We start from the raw sequence: 26691 nt of genomic DNA on the forward strand, positions 1-26691 counted from the left end.
ACAGGGAAGGCAGAATACAGCACGTGTGGGGCCTGCACGTTAGGCTTTCCCCTATAGGAACTGGCATATGCTTGAATATGTGGATGTCACGTGTGCATTTATCTGAGCAGAAGAGGATTTACCTATCTCCGGTACTGCTGGAAATAAAGCCGTATTGTCACGGGCTGCAGCTGCTAAGTATGTAGCTCTACGTGAGTTGTGCTGAAACTTATCTTGCTGCCCCTTCGCTATTATTAGTGTTCAGGTCCTTTAGGGCACAGTTAATTACCAAAGGTCACAAATTCTGTGTCATTGTAGGTACAGGTTGGACATAAGATGGGGATAAGATGGGTTGGATGTAAGTAGGGGATTTTGTGGCAAAGGGCTGGGCTGAGACATTAACACCTTTGAGATTTGGCCTGTAATAGAAACTCTTGAATTTAAATCTTTGGCTCCTCCTGAAGCACAACATTTCAAATTGAGTCCTCTCTCAAATATTCTTATTGTGCCTCACTTCTGTAGGTGTGATTGTGAAATTTTATCATACGTTTGTATTGGTCACTGAATCAAATGCTGTCAGCTTTTCCTGCTTTCCCCTATACCTAAATCCAGGTAGAAAACACTACAGCTAATTTGATATTAATCTTCTGTGCTTTAAAAGCCAGTAAGTGATGAGAAAACTGTGCTCCTGAGTTTGTCGTGGATGAGCTTCATATTGGAAAATACCGATAAAATGGCAGTTCCCTTAGTGTCATTTGTACTGAAATGAAATGGTGATAAGTATTTTTAACAAGGGCTTAAAAGCTCATTTTACTAAGTAGATACGAATGTAGTTATTTTCAATTTTCATCTGTTTTTTAACCTTCTGAAACATTTGGTACTAACATGGCACCATAACAGAAGAGTTACAGATAAGCAAATCTCTCAGGTGCTACGGAAATCAGCCCCTCACTAACAGAGAAGAGTCGGCTGGAATCTGTGTGATAAGAGCTTATTTCTGATGGGCAGTTCCAATTTCTGCAGAGTAACCAGGGCCCTGCTCACCCTCACGGTGCCGCCTTTGTGTTGTCTGTGAGGATGATGAATAGGCCTCGTATGATTAATTTTTAATAAGAATCTAATTTGGACAGTGTAATTTCCAGCACAGCAGATTTTTGGTGGTTTAATCAGGTTTTCGGCTTTTGGATACCTCTTAGGCATAGACATGGGGATTCCAGTCTTCGTGCTGTCAAATCTTATAGCCCATTATATGCATTTTTTTCAGAGCGCGATATTCATTCAGCCTGAGTTTCCTCATGAAAGGCAAACCTGCAACTGGATCAGATTTTCATGCATGAGACATCGTGCTCTCCTCTTCAATTGCCTTTTGAGGCATTTGGATCTAGATCTCAGTTTTAAAACATATTTTATTCCTTTTAATTCTTCTTGCCTTCCATGCGAGGATGCAGGCGCTGATTCTGTTCATTTAACTTGTTAGCGGTATATTCGATGTAACTTTTTAAGAAATCTGAAAACTGGAAATATTTCCACGTGGAAAAAGAATGAAATCTCTATTTTGTGGTGACTTCTAAGCATTTTGCGTATTAAACCGCACGCTGCAGGCAGCTGGTGTGCGGTTTGCGAGCTCGTGCAGCAGAACGCACCGAGTTTCCCACCGAACCGGCACAGCGAGGGTTCGAACAGAACATCCGTGCTGGTCCCGGCCTGGGGCGCCTCGGGGATCCATCCAACCGTTCTGATTTGGTACGAACCACCATCAAATTCTCCACCACCTTCCCCAGCTTTCCTGATTTCACACGAGGTGTTTAAGTGAAGCATCTGAATTGTCACCTGCTCTGAACAGATCTTCCTAACACAAACCAAAGCCACTGAGAGCCACAAAGCCACTCTTAACATCGTTACAGAATTTTCTGTATCTTGCATTGGATAGAAAGGTGGTAATTACAAGCCAGACCTGAGGGGACTTCTGGTATTAATTAGAAAAACCTTCATTTTGGAGAATGGTGGTAGGTAGCAACTGCAGCATAAACTCTATGCTTTGTTTAATAAACTTGAGGCGTTCATATAATACCTGTACATGACTCAGTGTTGCCAAGTTTTACTAACGCTGGGCATCTGATCGTGAAAACTAATTCAGTGGTAGAAAATGTATTATCAGTGCCAAATATTTACTTTATCTTTCCTTCTGGTATTGTTTGCATCCATATCTCAATAAATAAGCTGCTTTCCTCTAGGTATGGAACATTTTAAAGAAGTTTCTGGAATCAGTTATACAGTGGCTTGTTAAATAAAATGGCCTTTTATCTGCACTAGTAACTCATGCTCTTTTTGTTTGTCTTTATGCTCATCAGCGCTGGTTATCTTCTACCTTTTTGGCACGGTGTTTACTACTACAGCGATGTGATCGCTTGTATTTAGTTTTGTTTATGAATGCAATGTGTTGGCTCCCATAGCATCAGCCCTTCTTCCGCCTTGATGGGTGTCTTGTGGTGTAATTCTTTTCCTTCCAGGTGCGCATGCTGAAGGACAGCGACCCGTCCTGGAAGCCCACGTTCATCGTCAAGCCCGACGGCGGCTGCCAGGGGGACGGGATCTACCTGGTGAAGGACCCGAGTGACATCCGGCTGTCGGGAAGCATCCCCGCCCGGCCGGCCGTGGTCCAGGAGTACATCTGCAAACCGCTGCTCGTCGACAAGCTCAAATTTGACATCCGGCTTTATGTCTTACTCAAGTCTCTAGAACCCTTAGAGATTTATATAGCCAAAGATGGACTATCTAGATTTTGTACAGAGCCCTATCAAGAACCCACTCTGAAAAATTTGCACCAGGTTTTTATGCACTTAACCAACTATTCGCTAAATATCCATAGTGGGAATTTCATCCATTCTGACGATGCAAACACTGGCAGCAAGAGGACTTTTTCAAGCATTCTGTGCAGACTGTCTTCCAGAGGAGCTGATGTCAAAAAGCTGTGGTCAGATATCATTTCACTGGTGATTAAAACAATTATTGCACTAACACCAGAACTGAAAGTTTACTATCAGTCTGACATACCAGCAGGAAAGCCTGGGCCAACTTGCTTCCAGGTAGGTGGAAATTTCTGCCAGGAGTGCATTTATTTCTGTGTGTGGGTTAATTCCCCGGTGTTTAATTCCTTTTCTAAACGCTTTCTCTAGTTACGTTGCTGATCCCTGGCTGGATGTGGTGCATCCACTGAATAGTGTAGCCCTACTAGTCCTGGGTGCTGAGGTTGCGGGGGTAGTGTGAAAGCAGCCATTGGTATCAAACACAAATGGCTTCAGTAATTATTCAGCAATACAGCACGTTTCTCAGTTATTTTTCTTCTGTCCCTCAAATGCTTTTCTCCTGAATGTTGCCATGTGGGTGACCATTGCGTTCTCTAGAACAACACTGTGAGTAGGACTGAAGTAACATGTTGCTTGTCGTGCACAGATTTTAGGGTTTGACATTCTCCTGATGAAAAACTTGAAGCCCATGTTACTAGAAGTAAATGCAAACCCCAGCATGAGAATAGAGCACGAGCAAGAGGTAAGACCTCTCGGCATGATGGCCATATTGGAGTGGAACTGTTCGGGTTTGGTTTTCTGGGCTTTTTTCTGTGTTTGAAAGATGGAAGCTGTCTGCTAACACCAAACCTCCAAGGTTCTGTGTAATTTTCTGCTTTGAAATCATTGCTAGTCTTATACACTGGAAATATGACTTATTGGAATGGCGAAAGCTCTGCCTCATCTTTCTCATAAGTACATTTATTCATCATCCCCTGCAGTTGACTTAATTGTGTTTAGGGGATTGCTAATAATTTTTTTCATTTAGTGTACATAATCTAAATGGTGCCATTGGCAACAACCTTTTTTTAAATATCTCAATTTACTAGAGAAACTTGCCAAAAGATGTTGTAATATGATACTGAAAATGTGAAGGTATTTGTGTATTCTTTAAGTATTTTGTCATTTATCATGGTGTATTTAACACACATATGACACGCATGAAGTCTGAGCAATTGTGGAATAAATGATCCCCATTTCTATACTGAATCGTTGTATCCCTTTGTGATTTAAAGCTTTCTCCTGGAGTGTTTGAAAATGTCCCAAGCGCTGTTGATGAAGAGGTGAAAGTCGCTGTGATCAGGGACACGCTGCGGCTAGTGGACCCTCACAAAAAAAAGAGAAGAGATGTGCAGTAAGTGTGGAGACTCTCTTTGGTTTTTGCAAATTATTATAAAAGTGAAATAGTTTTTTTCCAATTATGGAAGTCTATCTGTGACAATGAGTTCCCAGTTGTAGGGGAAAGGGACCTGGGGTTCCTGGGGTCAGCAGGGTGACCATGAGCCAGCACTGGGCCCTTGTGGCCAGGAAGCCAATGGTACCTGGGGTGGGTTAGAAGGGGGTGGTCAGTAGGTCAGAGAGGTTCTCCTGCCCCTCTGCTCTGCCCTGGGGAGACCACACCTGGAATATTGTGTCCAGTTAACACTTGCAAGTTCTGTATTATTGTAATATTACTGTAAGATCAAACCGTTCTTTCAGAGGCAGCGCCAGGCACAGGGGTTGCTGTGGTTGGTGTGGCAGCGCCATCTGTGCCGTGTGCTGCCCACACTTGACCCGCACCCTCGAGACGGCCTCGGCGCATGGAGCTGAGCAAAGAGCATTTGTTAACCTGTAATTATGGAACTAATCGTGTCTTTTTTTAATGCCAAAGTTATGTCAGGCATTCATTAACTATATACTAGAAATGGAAAAAAGGCAAATGATAATTAGAAATAAATTCACGGAGAACGCTGGTATGTGTGGAATGCTTGTTCGACTGAGGATTCTTCTCTGATACATTTTGAGTACTAAATAATTTGTAACAGGATTAGTTTGTGATGAGATAACCCATTGGCTCTTCACAGCAAGAATTCATCAGTGATGCAGCCTTTTTCGGTATAATCTGGTTAACAGAGCATTTTGTTGATGAATATCTGTGTGTCTTCACTACAAGTCAATCCTGTTTCTTGCCGCAAAGGGCAATATTCTGATAAGGTTTTGTGTGGGTGTGTGGGAACTTGTGTGACAAGGGCCCAGCCACTCAGCTGAAAGGGGGTTTCTGGTATTTTATTCTTCTTTTAACTTCTTATTTTTCCTAAGGAAATAGTGCAGGAGCTGAAATGCAGAGCCTTGTTGCCCTACCTTTGTTTGCTGGCCTAGTCCTCTTTTCCTTAGGCACGCTTAATTTAGAATTCAAGTTTCGCTCGTAATTAAGACATGAAAACATGAACTAAAACAAGATGGAAGGTACTGACCGTGGCTGCGTTTGCGTGGCAGCACTGTTCTCATGATTTTAAGGCTGGCGATCGTCCAGGCCGATGACATCCTGGAACAAACACAACCATTTGTGGCCGAGCTGCTTTCTTGGAAAGACGGAATTCTAAACTCCTCTGTAAATCTGTTACACATTACCAAACAAAGCTCACTTTCTTCTAGCGTTACTGCAGAGCGAATTCAGGGGGCAGCGATGGCCAGTAAGCTTGATTTCTGTTCTGAACATCTGTCACTGCTAATTTCAGAACATTGTGGTGGTTTTTCCAGCAGTGGGAGCTCTTTTGAGTTGAATTTGTGATCTGGTGAAGACCTTCAGTACCAGCTTAACCAGCTGCTCGCTGTGGCATCAGGAGGGAGTTTTCATCCTTGAGTCAGAAATCTAGTGTAAAAAAAAGGTGTGGAAATGTCAGTTTTCTTACTGAACAGTGTCACGCAGAGCAGGCCGGCACGTGTCCCTTTGTAGGACTGGAAGCATCTTTTACTGCATTCATTTTTATCCGAGTCTCCAGCAGGCAACATGGTCAGAAAGCCTGGCTGTCCCAATTTAGAGTGAAATCCTCGGCATGTAGCAGTAGAAGGTAAGGGGCAGGACTGTGTTCTATCATGTTTCGACACAGAAACTTGTATAAAGCTTGCGTAGCAGTGAATGTGCTGCCCTTGCAGCAGAGGTGCGTTCCCAGCCCACTAGTGGCAGGCGGCTTCAGCTGAAGGGAATCTGCACCCTGAAATGAATGGTCTAATGACACCAAACAACGTTTAAAGTAAATCAGCGTTACTTATGTAAACAGCAGTTTAATTAAGATAATCACTGATGCAAATCATTGTTTATATTGTGACTCTAACAGAAAATCAATTTTAAAAGGCTTCACAAACTTCTGCTTTTTTGTGCCTAATTCTGAATCTGTATAAGTAGCAAAATTGTCTTCGTTTCAGCGGTTGATTAATTATTAGCAATTTATTCTTTTAAAAATTGTATTAGATTTGAGGAGTGAAAAGGAGTCTGTCTTCCCTCACTCTTCCCTCCTTCCAGTTTTGGGTGATGATATGGGAGGGAATAGCAAAATTCAGTCTATAAACAATTGGCCCAGGACTGGTGTTGCAGGCAGGGCTTTGGGTTCTTTGGTAACAGCTGGTTTTACAAGACACCAGTCCAAACAGTGATACCTGGGAAAGGTTTATCTCGCAGGGACAAAAGGATGCTGGGACAGGAATTAGCAGGGCTCATTTGGAGAGCTTTAAACTAGACTCGAAGGGGGATGGGGTTGTAGCTGGGCTTGCATCAGTGGGGCATCACTCTAGAGTTCATGAAGGCCGGGAGGCCTCCCATACCTCATCTGGGTGTTCCTGCTCCATGGGGGGGATTGCACTGGATGAGCTTTCCAGGTCCCTTCCAACCCCTGACACTCTGGGATTCTTGTATGCAAATATTGTATATTCTCCCCTGGGTGGTAGATGTAAATGTTTGACTGGTGGTATAATTGCAAGCTGTTTGGAGGGGGTCTGTTTAAATGTCTTAGGAAGATAATTCATATCATCTCATCAATGCTAATGACCTGCTTTCCTGTCCTGTCAAAAATATTTGTGCCCTAGTTTATTAATGCTAATTAATCCAGAGATAAAAGACTTCTTTATGTTTTTGTTGCTGTGTATTCTGTGTTCCGGTATGATCGCCTGGCTTTCCATGCCTACTTTCTTACATATTTCAAGACAGAAAATAACCATTTTATTCTTTTGGCAAAGAAAGCATAGTGTTATGACACGTTTGTCGTTAGAAATACAAGTTGTTTATGGAATAAAATCTGCTTTTTACTTGCTAGACATGAAGGAGGTGCAGCCCCTTAAGTAATATGATGACTTTATTCAGCACTGAAATAGCCATTGACAGAAGAAAGAATTGAAACACTTTGGAAATGAAATGTAATTTAATCTATGGCTGTTAGAAAAACAATCAATTCATTGTGCCCACAGAAATGAGTGGGTTTGTTTTATTACCTATTATGGTATTGCTGTTTCACTGCTAGTTTATCTTGAGTGCTGTTCTCTGTACAAACCACTTCAGTGTTTTTCTATTTGAATTCAGACGTGAAGTTTATTCGTGACGTTCTGATATATATATTTTTTCTTTATCAAACATGTCAGGTGTGATTCTCTTTCTGAATGCCGTGCCTCTGGCAAATGGCAGATGTGATTAACTACTTTTCTGAGCAGGAGGAGCTCAATGTGGTGTCAGGTTTTTGCAGACACTGGTGAATGTCACTGCCCAGAGAGCACCCTGCAAATATTCACCTTCCTCAGTTTGGCTTTTTTTTTCACTAAGTGTTATGTAGTTAGGAAGAAATTCTAATGGAGGTTTTGTAGAACTTACTACATGAAATAAATTACTCTTTTGTTGCGCAGAACAAGATGGTTGATTTTTTTCCACTGTGTGGATTACATATCTTTCTCACTTTATTTCTTTCTCCGATATAAGACAAAATTAATAGTTTCTAGGAGAAGAATATGTGATCTGCATTAATGGACATCCAGAAAGTAATTCCTGTTTCTACTCCTGTACTTTCTGCCTTAAACGTTCCCGAGGATGATGCGGCAGCGTCTTCATGGAGTGGGTCCAGCCCTGTCCCCCTGCCGCTCTGCCCTGCCAGCTCTGCTGCTCTCTTGGGCATCTCAAGGACGTTTTCCAAGTCTTAATGCCCTTCTTAATTTGTTGATAGGGAGGAGCAATTTTGCGCTTCCTCATAGAAGGAAAAAGAAAGTTGGAAATCACCTGTGTGGCTTTATTCCACTTATTTTTCCAGCCATTTTTTATTCAGTTTTATAACTCCCCCTGGTGTTTGTGTCACGTTTAATGCGAATATGAAAGCGTACTGTGAAAAAATGTCCCGAGAGTACGGTTAGCCTAGATCTTGATGATGATGAAGACATTCTGACTATTGGTTCCTGTGTTTATCTCACTATACATGTTCTGAGGTTACGATTGTGCGATGGGGAGGTGTAAGAGGGTCAGAAACTCAGCGCATAAATATATGGAGCGACTGAATGGGAGAACAGCGGTGTTGCAGCCGTCACTGATCAGAAAATAATGGCTGTTCTTCAGTCTCCTTGTACTGAGTGGCTGTGTCGTGTTCCGCGGGGATTCATCGCGCAGGGTTCTCGGTGTCTCGTGCACTATGTGGGGTGGGTTTAGAGCTTGTAAAAATAAGCAAGTAAGAAACCTGCCGATGGCAGTATCAGTATGTTGGTTTCCATTTGCTAATGGATTTTACGAGCTGACTGCCAGAGCTTTAGGTTGATCCGCGCATCCCTTTGCTATCGCTTGGAAGTCTGGTCAGGTTTTCAGCTATTCAAATGCTGCTCAAGCACCACCTCTTCATTCCAAGCCTTATTTCTGCCTGAGAGTGTATAAACTCGTATGTGTGGCTTTCTTGAGATTGATCTTTCTACTCTGGTTCATTTCGGAGGCTGACACAATTTTTTTCTCCATCAGTCAAAACGACCCAACATTCATATTCAGGATCATTCTGCCAAAGCACATTGAATTTAGACCCTTTCTCTTTCCTACAGGGCTTTTTGGTTTATTCCTTTATCAGGCAATCTGCCAACTTCACTATCAATTCCTGTCCGTTACATTAGCCCGTGCAGCTTTTGATGAGTTAGACATGCGACGGAGACTTTTAAATGTGATGTTTGTCAATGTTACTTCAGTCCGGATTAGTGAAACGTTAACTTTGTTCTTCTGTACTGGGGAGTATTTATTTCTACTGCTATTTCTCATCCTGCTCAAGAAGAACTGGCCTCAACGACTGTTCAGTTTTGTGAAGCAAATGTTATAGGCGCCTTGATCTTTGCCCTCTGTTCTTGCTTTTCCAATTATTTATCTGCTTGATCCTGAAGAGCTTTTAACCGTTCTGCTGTTGATGAGGACAGGCCCTGCTGGGAGTTGTACAAGCGATGGTGTGAGATGTCCAGCCGCAAAACAGGCTCTGCAGCCACTCTCTGCGTAAGGAACGAACTTTCTGCTTATCACATTGATTTAGTTGAAATCTAATTTGTTGCTCGTATAGGGAAAGTGAGTTTATTCTCTGTCCCTGTACACACTGTACAAATGCCATCTCTCTTCCCCTGCTAGACTGCAGCCTTCCCTGCCTGGCCGGGTGTGTTCAGTGGGTCTGTGTTCAGACAGGGAAGGTGATTAGCAGTTAGGCTTGAGATTAGCAGTTAGGCTTGAGATTAGCAGTTAGGCTTGAGATTAGCAGTTAGGCTTGAGTGCAAATTGGTTTTTTCCTGACACCTCACTATGCTAATCTTCCGAGCTGAGTTTCTGCTATCAGCAAAATCATCTTCACCTCTCCTCACCCTCTAGCTTGCTAACATAATGTGGTTTTCGGGCGGTACCTTGGCTTAGTGCAGGAACAGCGTGCTGCTGCGCTCTTCCGTATGGAGCTTTGCGATGGCTTTTGTACATGGCACGATGTTCATTACTAACCTGCAGTTAAATACTTCTCAAATGAAACCTGATTTTCAGGATGTTAGCTTGATTGCTGTGTCTGAAATTAAGGATATATGTTTATTTAATACGACATTTTTTCCTTTTTACTTTCTCCAGTGTGTGTCTGTGCTGTACAGAAGCAACTCTGCTTTTAAATTATTTTTTCCAGTTGGCCTCTAATGTAAACTCCAGTAACTTCTCATTTTCTGTAATCTTTATGATACTAAATTGCTTTCCACCAGGTGGTTTTAATAAAATAAGTGTACAAGTATTTACTCTAAAGATAAATTGTAGTGCATGTCTATGTCTGTATATACAGCATGTCTATGCGTATATTTGTATATAGTATAAAAATGTCTTAGTTCTTACGAGTCTCCTTGCTGTCTTTACAATCTGTATGTTATGTGGACCTAAAACTACGACCAACCATGATAGTTTTGATTGCATGAAGTCGGTGGGGTGAGCCTTGAATACTTTGTCATGGTTTCCAGTTACATCTTGCTGGATTATTCAGGTGGCTGCCGAGCTGCACAATGTTCTCTCTGCTCTCTCAGGAATCGCACAGCCCACGCACAAATTCATTTAAAAAAATAAGATTTCATGCAACCTAGAAGATGTTCTAACACACTGGTCAGCCAAGGGCACACGAAGGTAACGGTGCTTTATTAGGGTAACAGGAAAATGGAATAAATGAATGCATACACATAGATTATATCCCTGAATGCCAGGGGAAAGTTCTTACATGCAAGTGCCTTCTAAGAATTATTTGCAATGAATTTAGATATCATGGTTAAGAATGGGAGAACTCGTAGCAAATACTCGTCAGTCCTGGTGCAGCTGTGAATCGTAGAGCAGATTCAGTGATCTAATTACCCCATCTTGTTCTAAGAAATAAGACAATTCATGTATGTATTTTCATTTGACGCAAACCATTAATTTGCTGTGCTGTACCATGAAAGCCCGAGCTTGGTAGTGTTAGTTTGAGCAAAATACACTCCGTTCTTCTGTCAGGATGGACTGAGGTGCCCGGGAGCACTTTCCTTTGGCTGCCAAGTGTCTCAGCCGGCAGGTTCCACTGGCTCGTGTGTGGAGGTAGAAAGGACCCTGGTTTTCATTGCAAGTTTAGTTTTGCTGATTTTCACATGCAGTTATTAATTTTTTTCAACTGGGGTTGCTGAGATCTTAATTCTCCTTTGTCCTGTAAAATAAAATAAAGAATGGCCAGGTTTGTCTTTACCTAAATAACCTGTGAGGTGAGATCTCAAAACGTGAGTCAGGGACTTTTTCCTTCCCAAGAAAACACCAGCGAAGGAAAGATGGAGATTATCTGATTATTTTTTTTTTCAGGAGCTTTATTATTCTCACCAGCTTCAGGCCATCAGAAAGTTCCATGTTCTCAGATACTGCTCGTAATGAATATGAATATTAGATCATAACCATATCTGAGAACTGTTTGCTTATTCCCCGGTTTGTACTCACATCACAATGGTGAGGGAGCGCAGAGCAGGTTTTCAAGGGACAGCAGAATGAAGTGCTTGGGATTTTGGTTTGACTGAAGCACGGGCACTGAGCAGAAGAATAACATATTCCCTCTCAGATATCCTTCAGGTGTCAGTTCTGCAGGATCCCGGTTTCATTACATCAATCACACACAGCTTAAGGCTTCCAAAAACACAGTCACAGACAGATGTTGAGCCTGTCTGGGGATTAGAAATATCCTCTTCCATTAAGTATAAATTAACTTAATCACCAGGTATGAAAGATAAGCAGCATAAACATCGTTCCCTGAAGCTTTCATTAAAATTAAAATTCTATTTAAAACCAGGCTCGTATTTTCTATGACTTGATCCCCCTTCAAAGAGATTATATCTGCCGTAAATTTTTACTGTGACAGAGTGACAGAAATTAATGTATTGGGGGCAGTGCTGTTCTCTATAATTTAACTTCTGCTGCTAGTCATCTTTTAGCAGGAGCGCTGATTGGCTTATTTTTAAGTAATAATTTGTCTCCGGTCTCTGAAAAGATGAGAAAGCAGTAAAACTGCCTAGCACCCAGTGGCTGCACAGCGAAACACCCGCGAGGTGGGTGCGCAGCAGCGCGGGCAGCAGCCGTGTTCTCTGTGCGCAGCATTCACCTGCCTCAATAGGAGGATTACTGCTGATAAACGCAATTGCACCGCTGCTTCTGCTCCGCTGGATGAGAGGGTAAAGCTCCTTTTCTATCCCAGCGTAATCATGACTGCTTTCTAAGAATAATTTCCACATGGGAAGAAATACCGTGGGATTTAGATTTTTTTTATTTTCCTACCATAAGACACTTGGTCTAATTTAATGTTGATTTCAGTCTATTATCAGGCTTTACAACTGGTTTGCATTTGCAATATCCTGTATTACTATTTTAGGGCACACTTTTCTAAAGAAACAAAGGAAACTCTGGAGAAATAGCGAGGCCCACGGGAAAGGCTCCGTACAGCTCCTCTGAAAGGGACCTGCTGACCCTTCAGTAGCACCTCTTGAGAATTGCAGTGAGTTTACCATGGCTCGTGTGGCTGTCGGATGTGTTTCCCAATACAAACTGCATTTCTTCTGAGACAAAAGGCATAGGACAGCACCTTCACTTGTCTGAGGTTTCGAGTTTGTTGTGGAGGCTCTGCATGCGAGAGGAAAACACCAGTGATATTCTCATCCATCACTTTCTACATCACTTTCTACACTCATTTTAAAAGTGTTAAGGAGGCAAACTTGCAGAGTCTTGTTTTCTTTCAAAAGCTGTTGTGTCCAGCTGTGGCCCCTCAGTTCCAGCAGGACAGGGAACTGCTGCAGAGAGTCCAGCGCAGCCACCAAGATGCTGGAGGGAGTGGAGCATCTCCCGTGTGAGGAAAGGCTGAGGGAGCTGGGGCTCTGGAGCTGGACAAGAGGAGACTGAGGGGTGACCTCATTAATGTTTACAGATATATAAAGGTGAGTGTCAGGAGGATGGAGCCAGGCTCTTCTCAGTGACAACCAATGGTAGGACAAGGGGCAATGGGTTCAAACTGGAACACAAGAGGTTTCACTTCAATTTGAGAAGAAACTTCTTCCCAGTGAGGGTGTCAGAGCCTGGCCCAGGCCGCCCAGGGGGGTTGTGGAGTCTCCTTCTCTGCAGACATTCCAACCCGCCTGGACACCTTCCTGTGTAACCTCATCTGGGTGTTCCTGCTCCATGGGGGGATTGCACTGGATGAGCTTGCCAGGGCCCTTCCAATCCCTGACATTCTGGGATTCTGTGATCTTTAATGAGAAGTGATTAGTTTTATAATAAATCTGCCCAATTGCAAGAGGCCGCAAACCAGACTGATGTCTGTGGAGCCTGCAGTGTGATCCGTGGTGAACAAATATTAACAACGCTGGTGGGACAGGAGCTGGAGAGTCTGCGCCCGCAGATGCTGCGCGAGAGCCGCTGCCGTGGTTGGTGACAGGCGCAGGGGCTCCGTTCAACCTTACCAAGAATCTGATACGCTGTTTTGGTTTCATTAAGCAAAGGGCAAGGCTGTGGCGTACCCTTTGAAAATACCTGTGTTTGCCAGCTCTCAGAAACCACCTCAGTGGGCTCCACTTCGTCCACCCTTCCAGACCAAGGCAGTGTCGGCCTCCATGAAGATGCAGGCAGAGTTAGACTTGGTCACACTCACAATGAGGTCAAAATCTGGTGAGGCAGTTTTACTGCTTTGTTTCTCCAGCTGAGATGTTGATTCTTGTTCCTTGGAGGGAGATGGGAATTGTAACAGCTCTCAGTGCATTCTGCTGCCAGGAGACAGGATGCTGCTGCCTTCTCCAAATGTATTTTGTATGATGTGAAGTCAGTTGTCAGCCAACAGCGTGGTGATTAGCAACCCTGATTTTAACGTGACTGATTCTGCTCTTTGAAATGTGGACTCTCTCCTGCGGTTGCTCTGACTGCCTCCAAGCACCCGCCAAGTGTTGAATAAACTATATGTAAGAGCAGCAATGTTTCTAACGTAACTTCAAAAATCCCTTAGTCTGTGGGGTTTAACATTCTTTTAATTCTTTTATCTTTGTGCAACTTTATTATTATTTTGAAAGAGGCACTGTGAGTGCTATTGATTTCATTTTGCCAGAGGGTGAAGAGCAGATGAATATTCAGTTTCTTCAAATGAAACTCGTAAGTGGCTGGTACAAAACCAAAGCTGCTGATTATTCACACAACGTGCAGTCAAACTTAATAAAAGCAATGGGATTAGCTCATAAAAGAAAATTTATGAATGGTTGATAACGCAAAGACGCTGTTCTGGCCCTGACTCACTGTTCCTAGAGGATTTACTCCAGTGAATGAGCACACAAACACATTCAGACCTACGCGCCCCAGTAAGAAACACGGATCTGGTTCTTGGGAGATCCACACCCTGTGGTGATAAATGGGTGGATAGATTTGTCATGCAAAAGATTCTCTGCTGTTAACTATGTTAACATAGTCCTTGCTTTGAGAATAGAGGCTCAGCTGAGGGAATAATTATAGCTTCAGAATCCAGAACATAATATTTTCTTTCATTAGGTAAGCAGTTGTCAGCTGATACTAAAATTGCTTAATTTTTACTTCTAGCAATGCCCTAAATGTTAAATATATCAAGAGAGCATTCTTAGAAATATTGCAGTTCTTACCCAGTTTTACTCTGAACTTGGCAGCTATATTTTATATACAAGTATACAAAATGTTGTGAATTTGGAAGCCTTTAATTAGAAGTTGCAAATTTGTTTGTCCCTTAGCAACTTGTATTTGCATAAAGATTAAGACTGGTCAGAATGAACATAGATGGAGGAAACATTAATAAATTAGTAATCATGTATAAAAGATAAGTAGTCTCAGATTTCATTTCCATAAGCTTTATGAAAATTGAAATTCTTTTTTAAAGATGCAGTTAATGTTTTCTCCACAGTTGATCATTTCTAAAGAGAGATCTGTCACGAGCTGCAGAATTAGAGGAATTAATGTATTGAGGTCAGACATTAGTATGTAAATGAAGCTTTGCTTTTATTCTGTATGGCAACAGAAGCCTTACCTTATATTTGACCTTTCGTTCATTTAGCCTGACTCAGCTGTGCCAGTCAAACAGTGCATTCAGAGGAGCAGCTTTAAAGAGCGGGCTCAGCTCCGTCCTCCTCCCCTTGCTTGGTGGGAATCCCGTGAGGAAGGAGCTGAGGGAGGAAACGTGTGCAGGTTTCTTGAGGTTTGTTTCAGCATTTCGGAGTTTCTGACCCCAGCTCTACTATTCCCCTGCACCACTTGGCCATGGACATTTTGCGAGGTTACCAGGGCCAGGCAGAGAGCTGTGTGTTACACCCCGACTCCCAAGGTGAGCCCCGAAAGACACAGTAAATATGTGTGCTTCTGTATTTTCCAGTTGGCTCACGAGTTAATGGTAGAAATGGAGGTGAAAACCCCCCTTTTACCTTCATTGTTGCTGGATTTTGAGCTGTGTTTCTGCTTTGTGTAGCTGTACGCCACTGCTCGTACCGGTCTTTGCTTGCACAGCCCTTGGGGAGTTCCGTCACGGGCTCACCCTTATGGTGTGCCGATGGCAGATGGCAGCGAAACGCAGAAGAACATGTAATGGTGCATTGCAGCGAGTGTAATTTATGTAGCGCTAGGGCAAAAAATACGTTGTGCATGGTTTCCTTGCAAGAATGTGCAGATCACAGTAAAATTGTGTGTCAGTAGATACCGAGTCTGACTGCAATATACCTAGCTAGGCAGTTTTTCTTAATTAGTCGTGTTGAGACCACACAGATTGGGTGCATACGAGTGTGTTGGACAGATCTACAGAAAATAACCTTTTATTGACGAATGACTGTGGTAGCAGTGGAGAATTTTCCTGTGGACACAGGCAGTGTGGACGCTTGCAGTTAAGGTGAGCGTGAAGAATGGGCACGTCCTGCATCGATTTACATCCCTCTTGAGGATGGGGGTCGAAAAATGAAAGGCTGAATGATATATCTCTGGAAGTGCTGAGGAGTCACAGGACCACAGCGGGTCTGCACGGACGGCGGCGCTGAGCTGATGTTCCACACGTCCAGCCTGTCCCGGCACCCTGGAGCCATGGACGGACGGACAGATGGAAACTCCCCAGCTGCGGGGCTGTTATTAGTGGCTCTGGATCCGATCCCTTTAACAGTCTCTTCAGGATTTTCTGTAAAAAATGAAATGTAATGCGATTTCCTCAGCTCTGCTTGTGTCTTTTAAAGTAAAACTTTATATTTTTTTAACCGAAGACATTAATGATGAATCAATAATCTTGAATTTATAACGAGAAAGGGTCCGGGGCTTCCAGGTGTCATTCAAACGAGAGTTTTGTTACACACAACACAACCTTCTCTCCTCCTGAGCACAAGGTTTCGTGTTTGGTCAAGGTCTCGTTCAACTGGCTGAAGGTTTGAGCTTTTTAGTTCATGAACAGACCTTTTAAGACTAAAACCAGAAGCCCGTGTGCTTGTTGTTTCTTGGCTGAACGTGCCCCTGTTCTTGTGGCAGGCGGAGGGTTCTGACTGGAGTGAACCCACTATCTGATCTCACAGGAGAAAGAATAAGACTAACAGTTTATTATGTTAAGCTTTACTTAACTAAAGACTAAAGTAACATGATTTTTATACTTCGCTGTCTGCAGTAGAGGAGCATCACCCAAGCAGCACCTAAGACGTTTATTGATTTATTTCAAAAAGACTTTTTAGAATCTTTTTATCTAAAAAATATCACATTTACAGACACTCAAATTGATGAATCCAAGTGTGGATACAAAAGAAGTACTATTATTTTATTAAAACTCTTTTTTGTTGGATTTTTTGTGTGTTTTTTCTCTGTAAGGGCCCTTTGTGTTACACTTGCCATGCGTTGATTTTCATCATACCTCTCACTAGAAGTTAAAAGTGTAACTTTGAAGTATTGTGTACTGAAGGGGGACACGGCGTGGCGATGAATTAGCGTCTTTCAAGGAAATTTGGTAGAAAAGAGAGGCTACAAATCCCATGGGGATATTTGTTGGACGCCTGACAGGATGGACGCACACGGGCCGAGGAAATTTGCCGCCTTTTGCAGTCTAAGTGGGCAGTACAGATTTACTGGGGATTTGACTTAATAACTGGTACAGTGCTGTGGGTGGATAATGACTGTTGATTGTTACCTTCTGCTGGAACAGAACTTTCTGAAGGACACTAAATCTGCTCAGAAACACGAAAGATCAACGTACTAAAAGCACTAATTTTTTTAGTACTTAGTGTGAATTATTCTTAATGATGCGTACTTAGAAAAATGACTGTAAAGAAGATGAAAACCTGCATATGCTTAGTGGGTGCCAACTAATTGCCATCAGCTATCAAACTTTCTGAACTTAGGGGAATAGCAATATCTTTAATTTTATCTAGATGTGCCGAACACAATAAAAAAAAGTAAATATATGTCATGCTGAACAAACACGCAACATTTATTTCAGAACAGCATTATCTCCATCAGCTTTATTTAGGGAATTTGGCACCAACAATGAAGCTGAAATGATGTATTTTGACAGCATGCACAGAGGATTTGAAGAAAAAATAATGGAATTGCCCAGCTATTGTCTCCTGAATAGTGTCGGTTTGCATTTACGCGAACCGTATTGCTTCTGAATGTATTGTTAGAATTTCTTCTTTGCAAATGATATCTCATTACCTTTTTGTACCTTACATAGCAGGGAAGGTAAAGGCTTCTCATCATTACTGAAACATAAGTTTAGTCTTAGATTATTGTGATCTCGAAACATTTCCCATTAAATGTTCCATGAAATTCCATGGAACTCATTTGTTTGGTGCTGTCAGTAGCTGCACGTTGGTCTAACCTGGTGGTTCCTTGTCTGTGGTGAAGAAGTTCGCCTGTTACATCTTGTGAGGTTGCAAAGACCTTTGGAAAGGAATATGGATATTCTACAGCATCACAAGGAGTCAACGTTGAGAAAAACAATGTTATGATGCATCAGGAAATGGTCTGCTCGTTATCCTTTTGACTCCCCATAACATGATTTCCACCTTAGGGAACCTTAGTATTTCTTCATTATTGTAAAGATCGCATGAAATAATGTTTTAGGGTTTATTTTTAAATGCAAAAGCTCAGAAAGACAGAACATTGACTCTTGTAAGAATGACATGAGGTACAATTGTTTCACGTGCTGCAGGTGCCAGGCCCCGGAGCGGGGGCCGGAGGAGCCGCTGCCCGCCAGCCCGGCCGCTCTGCCCTCCCTGTGCCTCAAGCAGGTCTTCCCCAAGTACGCCAAGCAGTTCAGCTACCTGCGGCTGCTGGACAGGGTGGCCGCGCTCTTCATCCGATTTCTTGGGGTCAAAGGGACAACGAAGTTGGGGCCAACGGGTTTCCGGACGTTCATAAGGTCAGTAAGGTGAAGGTTTCTTTAGGAATTGCTTAATAACTGTCCGTGTGCTTGTCTGAAGTTTTGTTGAACAAAGGCAGTCCCTAACCGGTACACTTTTAGCTTGTAGGTTTAGTAATGCCTTCTAAAGAACCATATTTTTTTAGAAAATATATATATTATCATTCCAAGCTCCCAAAATACGTGACCTATGAAACTGCGTCTAGTAGGAACCCAGGTCTTTATTCTACAGCAGCTCAGTGATACTTTGGGAGATGCTATTCGCCGCCTTAGTCAACATGTCATGTCCCTAGGAAATCGCAGAAGTGCCGCTGTGCAGCAGTGACAGGCGGAACTGGGTCAGTGGCCGCGGCTGTGCTGGCTGTGCGGCTGTGCGGCTGTGCCGGCTGTGCGGCTGTGCCGGCTGTGCCGGCTGTGCTGGCCGCAGCGGCTGCGCGGGAGAGGGTTTCCAAGAGCCGGCTGCTGCTGCGTTGTGCACCGTGGATTTGCATTGCGAAATTGCAGCTTGCGATGGCAAGGAACTCAATTTATTTTTTCTCACATACTTTTTACTTGTGAGGGTTTTTTTTTTCATTGTTTTTTATGGATATATCTGTTCTAGTCATGATACAAATGTCTCATTTTCTGTCTTTTATTGACAATGACAAAAGAAATAAGCGGCGGCAGCAGATGTACTCTTAAAATACAGATCCTGTTTCTATGCAGATGCATTTAGCATTCAGGAATGGATATAAACAAATTGATTTATACAAATTACAATATATAGAAAATGACTAAAGGCATCTGCTCCATCCACAGACCAGTACAGGATTGTTTCCAGCTCTGTGTTTTCTGTTGTGAAGTCCAGCCTTCATTTGGCACGTGTCAGAGGAGCACAGAATAAATGCCAAGATTTTATTTTAAGACTCTTAAAATAAATTGCCATATCTCAATGAAATAGTGTTTGCAGTTTCCTAATGCATGTTAAATTAGACTTTTTAATATTGGATTTTTTTTCGCCTGGAGGATCTATATCAACTCTATGGCCCTTTTCTGAAATGCCGTCATTACTGCTGGTTTCAGAAAGGTCGTGTTTCTGAGATACGCGCTGTATCACTTTGCAAGAATAAAATGGTGCACAAGTGTGGGCGTGTTGGCAAGTGGTCGCAGAGACTATCCGCTTGAATTTTAGCAAGTCAAAATGTGTTCCCCTTCAATCATTTCCTTATTCTAAAAAGCTATCTAAAAGGGAAATGCCAGATGTGCCTCTAGTCCTTGCCTGGATGCTGCCCAAGGCCAGACTTTAACTCTCAGCTTTAAGGGAGCTCTGCTTGGGCTCCTAAAGAGTGAGATTCTTTTCAATTATTCGGGAGTTTGGGGTCTTTTTTTCTCTTTTCCTGGCTGGAATGTCTGGCCAGCCCTTTGGCTCGTGCAGGAGTTCCAGCTGGGCTGCCAGACATCTGGAAATCCTGGACAGCTGGCTAATCCTCATGTCCTGATCAGCACCACGCTGCAGGCACAGGCCACCCCAGTGTCACATCTCCTCCATGTGCTTATCACCAAGCGCCCCGGACGCAGCCAGAGATGCCGCTCGGTAACTCACAGGTGAAATCAGTGTTCTGGCACGGAGTAATTCTGTGCCTGAACGCTTTCCTCCAACCCTTTCCAAACAGCATCAGTCAGTAAATAAAAGAGTATTTCTCTGTGTAAACTCTGCTTCATGTAGACAGTCTGTACAGATTTGTGCTGGATTTGCAATGTACCAATTAATTCCATTCTCTTGCAGCTGCAGAGTACAAGCAATAGCCTTGGAGAAAGCTGTGTCTAACAGTCAAGTCATATTTTAATTGAAATATTCAGGGGTTATGGTTTGTGGGTTTTTGCTTATGTGTTGCAAAGCCAAGATAAACCAGTCAATCTGTAACCTGACTTGCTGCCTTTTTGTGGCTAGAGATGGACACCAGATTGCACGTGCCGCTCCTGCCCAGAGCTGCTCTGGGCAGAGGAGCCTGCGCAATGGGCCCAGGTACGTGCAGGAGATGTTCTGCACATGCAAACTCAGGGCCGCTACCATTTCGGATACCGACACTCCGTGACCACTGGTTTGGTATCTGCTGGGTGTGTTTTATCAGACTAAGCATGTTACGGTGGGCATGTACATATGGCATGGGTAAACTTTGCTCCCAATGTTTTCTCAGTTGTCCTCACAGATTTTTTCCTAATTTGGAATTCTGGACTTAACCAGAATTTCTTCTTTATTTTGTCTGTTTTTAACAGAAACTGCAAACTGAGTAACAGCAATTTTTCAATGGCTTCTGTTGATATCTTATATATTGATATCACAAGAAGGTGGAACAGCATGGGAATCGACCACAAAGAATCAGGTAACGCTATTTTGTATTTGAAGACCAAGCTGCAGTATTCTGGAAGGTTTGATACCACTATTCCTTGTGGCCACCAAGGAGGATTGTCAAGGTTCCATTCAAACCAGAAATCCATGTCGATGCTGCTGGTATAAACTAGCGTGCTGGTCTCAGAGCTGCGAGATGGAATCTTCCCAGAAATTCCTTTACAAGCTATTTTTGTATAAGAAGCTGAGCATCGCCATCAATGGATAGAATAAATCCAGAGCTAAGATTAGGAGGGAGATCAGGGTGCAGAGGAGATCAAATGGTTCCTTATGCATGAACTCCTGTGCTACTTTAGGTAGGTTAGGGTCACCTTAATTTCAGTTATGTAAAATTTAAGTATTTGCAATTAGCATTTCAGTGTTGTTATAAGTCATTGATGTGCTTGGCTGATAGAATTGCGCTAGCAAAAATAATAGAAATGCAAGCAAATCATCAGGCTTTCAGAAATTAAGAGATTTGTTGGGAGTCTCAATGAACCAGATGTTTTTCAGGTGTTAAACCACAAAATACTCAACCATTTCTGCTGGCTCTGTGCTTGGCCGCTCCCAGCTCTAAGTGCTGTAAAACAACAGCTTCCAACTTTTTTCATTAAATGCTTCAGATGAGTGTCACTTGTGGGGAGAATGCGAACGCGACCAGAGGTGCTTTCCCTGCCTGCAGCTCACCGTGACTGATCAAATAATTTACTGAGCTGGCAGCTGCTGCTTTCAGATAACTCAACAATTCCTTTGCAAGCTGTTCTGCAGCCAAGATTGTAAGCGACCCAGCTGCAGTCTTAGTGGAGAGAAATTATACTTCAGAATGTAATTGTAATATTTTGAAAAGGTGCCTTTCCTGCAGCATCAATAAGCCCACATTAAGTTAAAAACCCCAAACCTTTCAATATCTCATCCTGAAATAATCTTCTTAAGTGTATGTTCAAACTGGGAGAGCCAGTTAAAGCACAAAGCAGCTATAACTGTTCCTTGGTGCTGGCGTTCTGCAAAACCCATTGTGGTCTGGCTTCTTAATTAAAAATTAAAGTAGGTATTACTTGAAGGTTTTAAATACAATAATTAGCGTTAATATGCAGCCCCTCTTTCCATTGGCTGTGGCAATGTGTTATTAGTAAGATGTGCTCCAACAACACCTGAAGAGTCTGTTGTGCAGCATGTGGTGCTGCGGGGGGCTTTTGTTCATCAAGGGGCAGAGCAGAGAGTGTTATTGTAGCAGCGATGTTTTTTGGCACTGCACCACTTTCCCTCCGTACGCACTTCAACCGTTTGTTTTTCATGCAGCTGAAACAAAACTACTCTTGCAGAGTTAGCGGGTCTGCCTTTTCCTTGCAGGAATGTGTTTGCAAGCCTTTGTCGAAGCGTTCTTCTGCCTGGCTCAGAAAAAATACAAGTCCCTCCCGCTCCACGAGCAAGTGGCATCGCTGATCGATTTTTGTGAGTATCACCTGGCTGCCCTGGACGAAAAGCGCCTGGTTTGTGGCCGCGGGGTCGTGGAGCGCCGAAGTGCAGTGGTTCCCTGTCACGCAGACGGACCTCACCTGACACCAGCCGCACATTCACCCCTCCTGAACCGCATGGCCACAGCTGGTAAATTTGCAGATGATAGAAATCATCGCTATGAACGGTGCTAATTCACCAGGACAGAACTGAGAATTAACCCCAAGGTACATGCATGTACTGCAGGAGGAGAGACAGGTTCCTGAATTCCTTCCTCTGATAATGACAATTATTTATTTCAGCTTTTTTAATTTATGCTCTTCAGAAAGTCCACTGCAAGCTCCCGTTCTCAAATAATGACCCTGGCAATGACTATTTATTTGCTTCTCTGCTGGACCCACAGCACACCCTGCGTGACAAACCACATTCATCCCGAGTGGACGAAAAAGCACCTGCGAAAACAAGGACCAAAACCCAGCGGGATGATAACCAGCATCGTGGGACTGGCAGCACTGATGGAGGGGCCCACTCATCACACTCAGATCCAAGGATTACTTTGCTTTGGATGCACTGGATGTGTCATGGAAAGCACGTCAGGAGCTGCAGTCCCAAGTACCAGATGTGGACTTTGCAAAACTGAACCCTGGAGTTACATTTGCGGTCAAACTTCAGGCTTTGACCATCTTCTTTCAGTGGCTTGGACTGTACATGTTGGAATCAATACAGATCTGGTCATTGTCTCTGTACTTCTTTTTTAAAGGCAGTCTTAAAACACTGAAACCGTATTTTGGATTCTACTTCTTTGTACATCTTTGCCATGACAAGTACTGTTAACTTTTTAAAGAAAAAATACTGATGTTTATCCTTTGCTTCCACAGAACCAATAAGCTCACACTTATTCACGGAAACAAATGACTTTATGAAGTCTAATTTGGTGAATCAAGTGGGGATTTTGTGTTCAGGTACTAAGCACTGCTTCTGCAGAAAGCTTTACAGTTGAGAGGCCCGAGAGTTCATTAAATTCCAGGGAAACCAATCCCGTCTCTGACTTCAGGCTAAACTAGTTGTACTCTAGGCTTGCTCATTTTTTGCCTTTTGCATGTTGATTACCCTGTTTGGACCTGCAGTAACATCTAGAGCAGATTTTCTTTTGTCTTCGCACATCTTCTTCATTTTTCCCCTTGAATTGCAGTATAACTCTGGACAAATTAGATCTGTATTATTTAACAGTATATTTTGTCAAGAATGCTGGTCTATATCACTGGAGCTGTACAGAGCAGCCTCATTTTTCAAGACACGAACCACGACTTCCACAATCACCCTCTTCTTGGCGGGCGGGCTGCGCAGCACATGGGACTGGCTGGGAGGACGTCAATAACTTGAAACTTCAGGGCTGTTCAGGCCAATTATTTTTAGTCTCATATTTTATTACAATAATGTATGTCTGCATCTGAGTTTGATTTCTCTCCTTTGTTCTATTCTTTAATGTTAATGAGCCTGCTTGTGTTCTAACGCTGTTCACACTGTCGAGGATCACAAAGCTGTGGGGTGGCAGCATCTGGGCATTTGAACTGGAGCAAATTACCTGAGTTTGGTGTCAAAATGCGGCTGGTGGATCAGAAACATGAGAGAAACATGTACGTAAGAGGACAACTGTAGACTAATGTCACTGCCCTCAGCCTTGTTTAAGTTTCATAAAGATTATTGCAGTATGAAGATAAAATGCCAAACTCCAAGGCCTGGCATCTGTCAGAACAAATGAAGCCGAAAGGGTTGTTTTATTCGCACTTCCATTGTAATATATTTGAAGACATTCACGAGTTGAAAAATGGTTACTTCTCCTTTTGTGACATCTGACATTAGTCTTGCGATTGGCAGTGTGTTACTGGAAAATAGCTCACAGTTCCTCTCATCTTGTGATTGATGTCCTGTAAAGACAGAGGTACAGCAGAGTAGGATTTGAAATGCTACAACTGCAAATGCCTTTCCTTACAGCTTTCAGCCCAAAATACCCAGGTTTTAGTACTGTATAAGCCACCCTGATACCAGTGGAATAGATTAACGATTGTGTATATGAACACTGAAATCTCTGTTTTGGAGATCTTTATATTCTCTGGATCCAATACAGATTTTTATGGCCTGTGCACACAGAATGAATGCAATATGTCCTGTTTATCTCTCACTGCAAATATGAAGGGTCCCTTGTAGAATAGTCAAAACATTCAATTATCTGCCTCTAGTAATCCAGTATTCATGTATTTATGTAATTGGAAAACTGAATGCTATGTGATTCTCAGGGAGAGGAGGGGGATAAAACAGGCGTGTACTTCACAGACTTTACAACAAATTCACATTTCTCTTCCCTCCCATCTAATGCAATTTCCTCTGAATACTATTTAGTATCCAAAGCAATTTTATGTAGCCTTTAAGTAACTTGTAACCAGAGAGACACCTTATTCAGAACATGAATGTTCATGCACTGATAATCTGATAATCTGTTAATCCCAAGGTAGCTTTCTAGCAAAAGAAACAATACATGAAAGGTAGCAGGTGGTGGGTTTTTAATAGCACTTTTCTATGTACTCTTCTGAGACTAATACAGTACTCGATATTCCATTTTTGAGCACACACAATATGAACATTGCATACCAGTGAAGTCTTTCTCCGTACCAGAAACACTGGGTATAAATCAGAATAAAACACTTCAGCATCTAAGGAAGACTTGAGGCAAGGGAGTCCAGAATTTCAGTGCAGAGATTCCCCTTCCCTTGAATCCCACTCACCCTGTGACTTCGTGTTCAGTTCCCAGTTCTTCCTCCGCATGAGGCTGTTGTAGGCGAAGTCACCCGAAATTTATCTTCTGCCTAATCAGGACTGGGCTCTTGAAACTTAATTGCCCCCTGCCCAAATACCCAATATGCCCCATTACAGCCATGTATTTTGGGAACATTTAACACGCACCAAGCAGATTGCTTCACTTGCCGCACTCTTCTAGCTGCTTCCTTTCACAACACAGCTGGAAAGGGAGGTACTCAGCTAATTACACAAATAATGCTCAGCTGAGAGGCCCGAGTCCACCTGCCTCAGCCTTTGTCTCTCCAGCTCACATGCTGGTGCTGTGCAGGTCACTCTGTACCAGCTTTTCCCCGCGCTGCATCGTGTCCTGCCCGGCCCCGAGCTCCAGGCGCCTTCCCAGTGATGGGGTGGCAGTTTGGGAGCCCTGCTGGGGAGGGGGGATCCGCTTCAGCTGAGCCCTCTGCAGTTCATCGGACAGGGTAGGTGCATGACCTGGGGTGTGCGAGTCAGGGGAGGCTGGAGCCTCTGTGGTGATTTTGGGGGGTGACAAGGACGTTGCTGGATGTGGGAACCCTCGAGGGTGCCCCAGGAGGAGCAGCTGGGCCTGCCTGGCTGCTGCTCAGCTCTGCTCTTGTACGGCCTGCGCTGTGAGCGGCTCCGTCACCGCCACAGCTCCTTGTTCGGAGCCAGAACCGCGTCTGACCTTGTTCTGATCTCTGTCTGATGTATGGTGACAATTTGCTTCTAATTACTCTGTTCCCTCTGATTTGTTTTCCATCACACTTTGCTGCGTTTCTTCCTAATTCCACAGTTTTGCTTCTCAGCTTACCTAATAAACCGATGTGGTCAAACTGGCCAAATCCATTCGTTCAGCTTAATGGCTGTGCAGCCATTTCTGGAACACGTGTGTCTTCCTTTTGAGGCCGAATCTATCCCGCGCCGTCTCTCGAGGTGTCCCCACGCCTTGGCCTTTGCTGGGCTGATGCCTCAGCTGAGTTCTGCCGTGTGTGTGGTAAGAGGATGATCTCCGCAGCCTTGCTGGGTGGGGCCGGTCCTCCAGCCCCTCAGCCCCACACGGGTTTCCAGCACCTTTTGGTTCCACAGAGCAGAAATGTGCAATAAATTACTGTTTGCTGAGGTGCAGCCCGAGCAGCTGGAGCCCTGTGGGCTTCCTGGGGCATTCCCGTGCTAGGGAAAGCTCCACGGCCGCCCCTGCCCGGTCCCCGTCCCGCGCCGCCCCGGCGCTTCCAGAAGGTTCCTGAGGCAGTGTCGCGGCCGTTCCCGCCCGGGGCCTGGAGTGACCGTGGCAGGGCCGGTGGAGGGACCGGTGGGGACCAAACCTCGGCAGCAGGTTCGTCATTGCGGAGTCCTGGGTGAAATGGGCCATTTTCACAGCAATCTCTGTTGTTTGGGGTCGGTGAGGGGGAGGCGGGGCCTGCCCGGGGGCGGCACCGCAGCAGCGGCCGAGCCGGGGCTGCCGCGGGTCGGTGTGGAACGGGCCGAGGGGCAAAGGGGACGGGCACCGCGGGTGTGGGGTTATTGTGCTTTTCCCACCTCGGATTGTACTTTTCCCACCTCGGATTGTGCTTTTCCCACCTCGGATTGTGCTTTTCCCACCTCGGATTGTGCTTTTCCCACCTCGGATTGTGCTTTTCCCACCTCGGATCTCCCCCGCCCGCGGTCTGATCGCGTCCCTGCAGCAGGGGCTGTGGGCGGATCCTTCAACTCAGGCTGTGCTGGTATTGCTCAATTAGTATTAAATGGACCCAAATTCAGTAGCAATTTTTAAATATTGACTGATCCTATTCCTTTGTGTGCCGCAGAGGTCCTGGATGGATGAGAGCTGGTGTTTGTGCTCCTAAATTCTGCTGAAATCTCAGGAGTT

General features: G+C 43.8%; 1 protein-coding gene across 5 annotated transcripts in view; it reads left to right on the plus strand.

The window, feature by feature from the left end:
• TTLL11 (tubulin tyrosine ligase like 11) overlaps positions 1–25666 on the plus strand; it is a 45557-nt gene extending 19891 nt beyond the window's left edge. For 4 of the 5 annotated variants that reach the window (XM_065035535.1, XM_065035534.1, XM_065035533.1 and 1 more), the window contains 6 exons: positions 2490–3065; positions 3433–3528; positions 4061–4179; positions 17978–18187; positions 20444–20550; positions 21906–25666. In XM_065035535.1, coding sequence (XP_064891607.1) covers positions 2490–3065; positions 3433–3528; positions 4061–4179; positions 17978–18187; positions 20444–20550; positions 21906–22204 — 1407 coding nt within the window. In that variant the 3' untranslated portion in view covers positions 22205–25666. The remainder of the gene's footprint in view (positions 1–2489; positions 3066–3432; positions 3529–4060; positions 4180–17977; positions 18188–20443; positions 20551–21905) is intronic. The other variant, XM_065035532.1, reaches the window with a different exon arrangement.
• The last annotated feature ends 1025 nt before the right edge of the window (positions 25667–26691 follow it).

The sequence above is a fragment of the Columba livia genome, chromosome 19 (genome assembly GCF_036013475.1).
Source record: "Columba livia isolate bColLiv1 breed racing homer chromosome 19, bColLiv1.pat.W.v2, whole genome shotgun sequence".
In the NCBI taxonomy this organism is placed as follows: Eukaryota; Metazoa; Chordata; class Aves; order Columbiformes; family Columbidae; genus Columba; species Columba livia.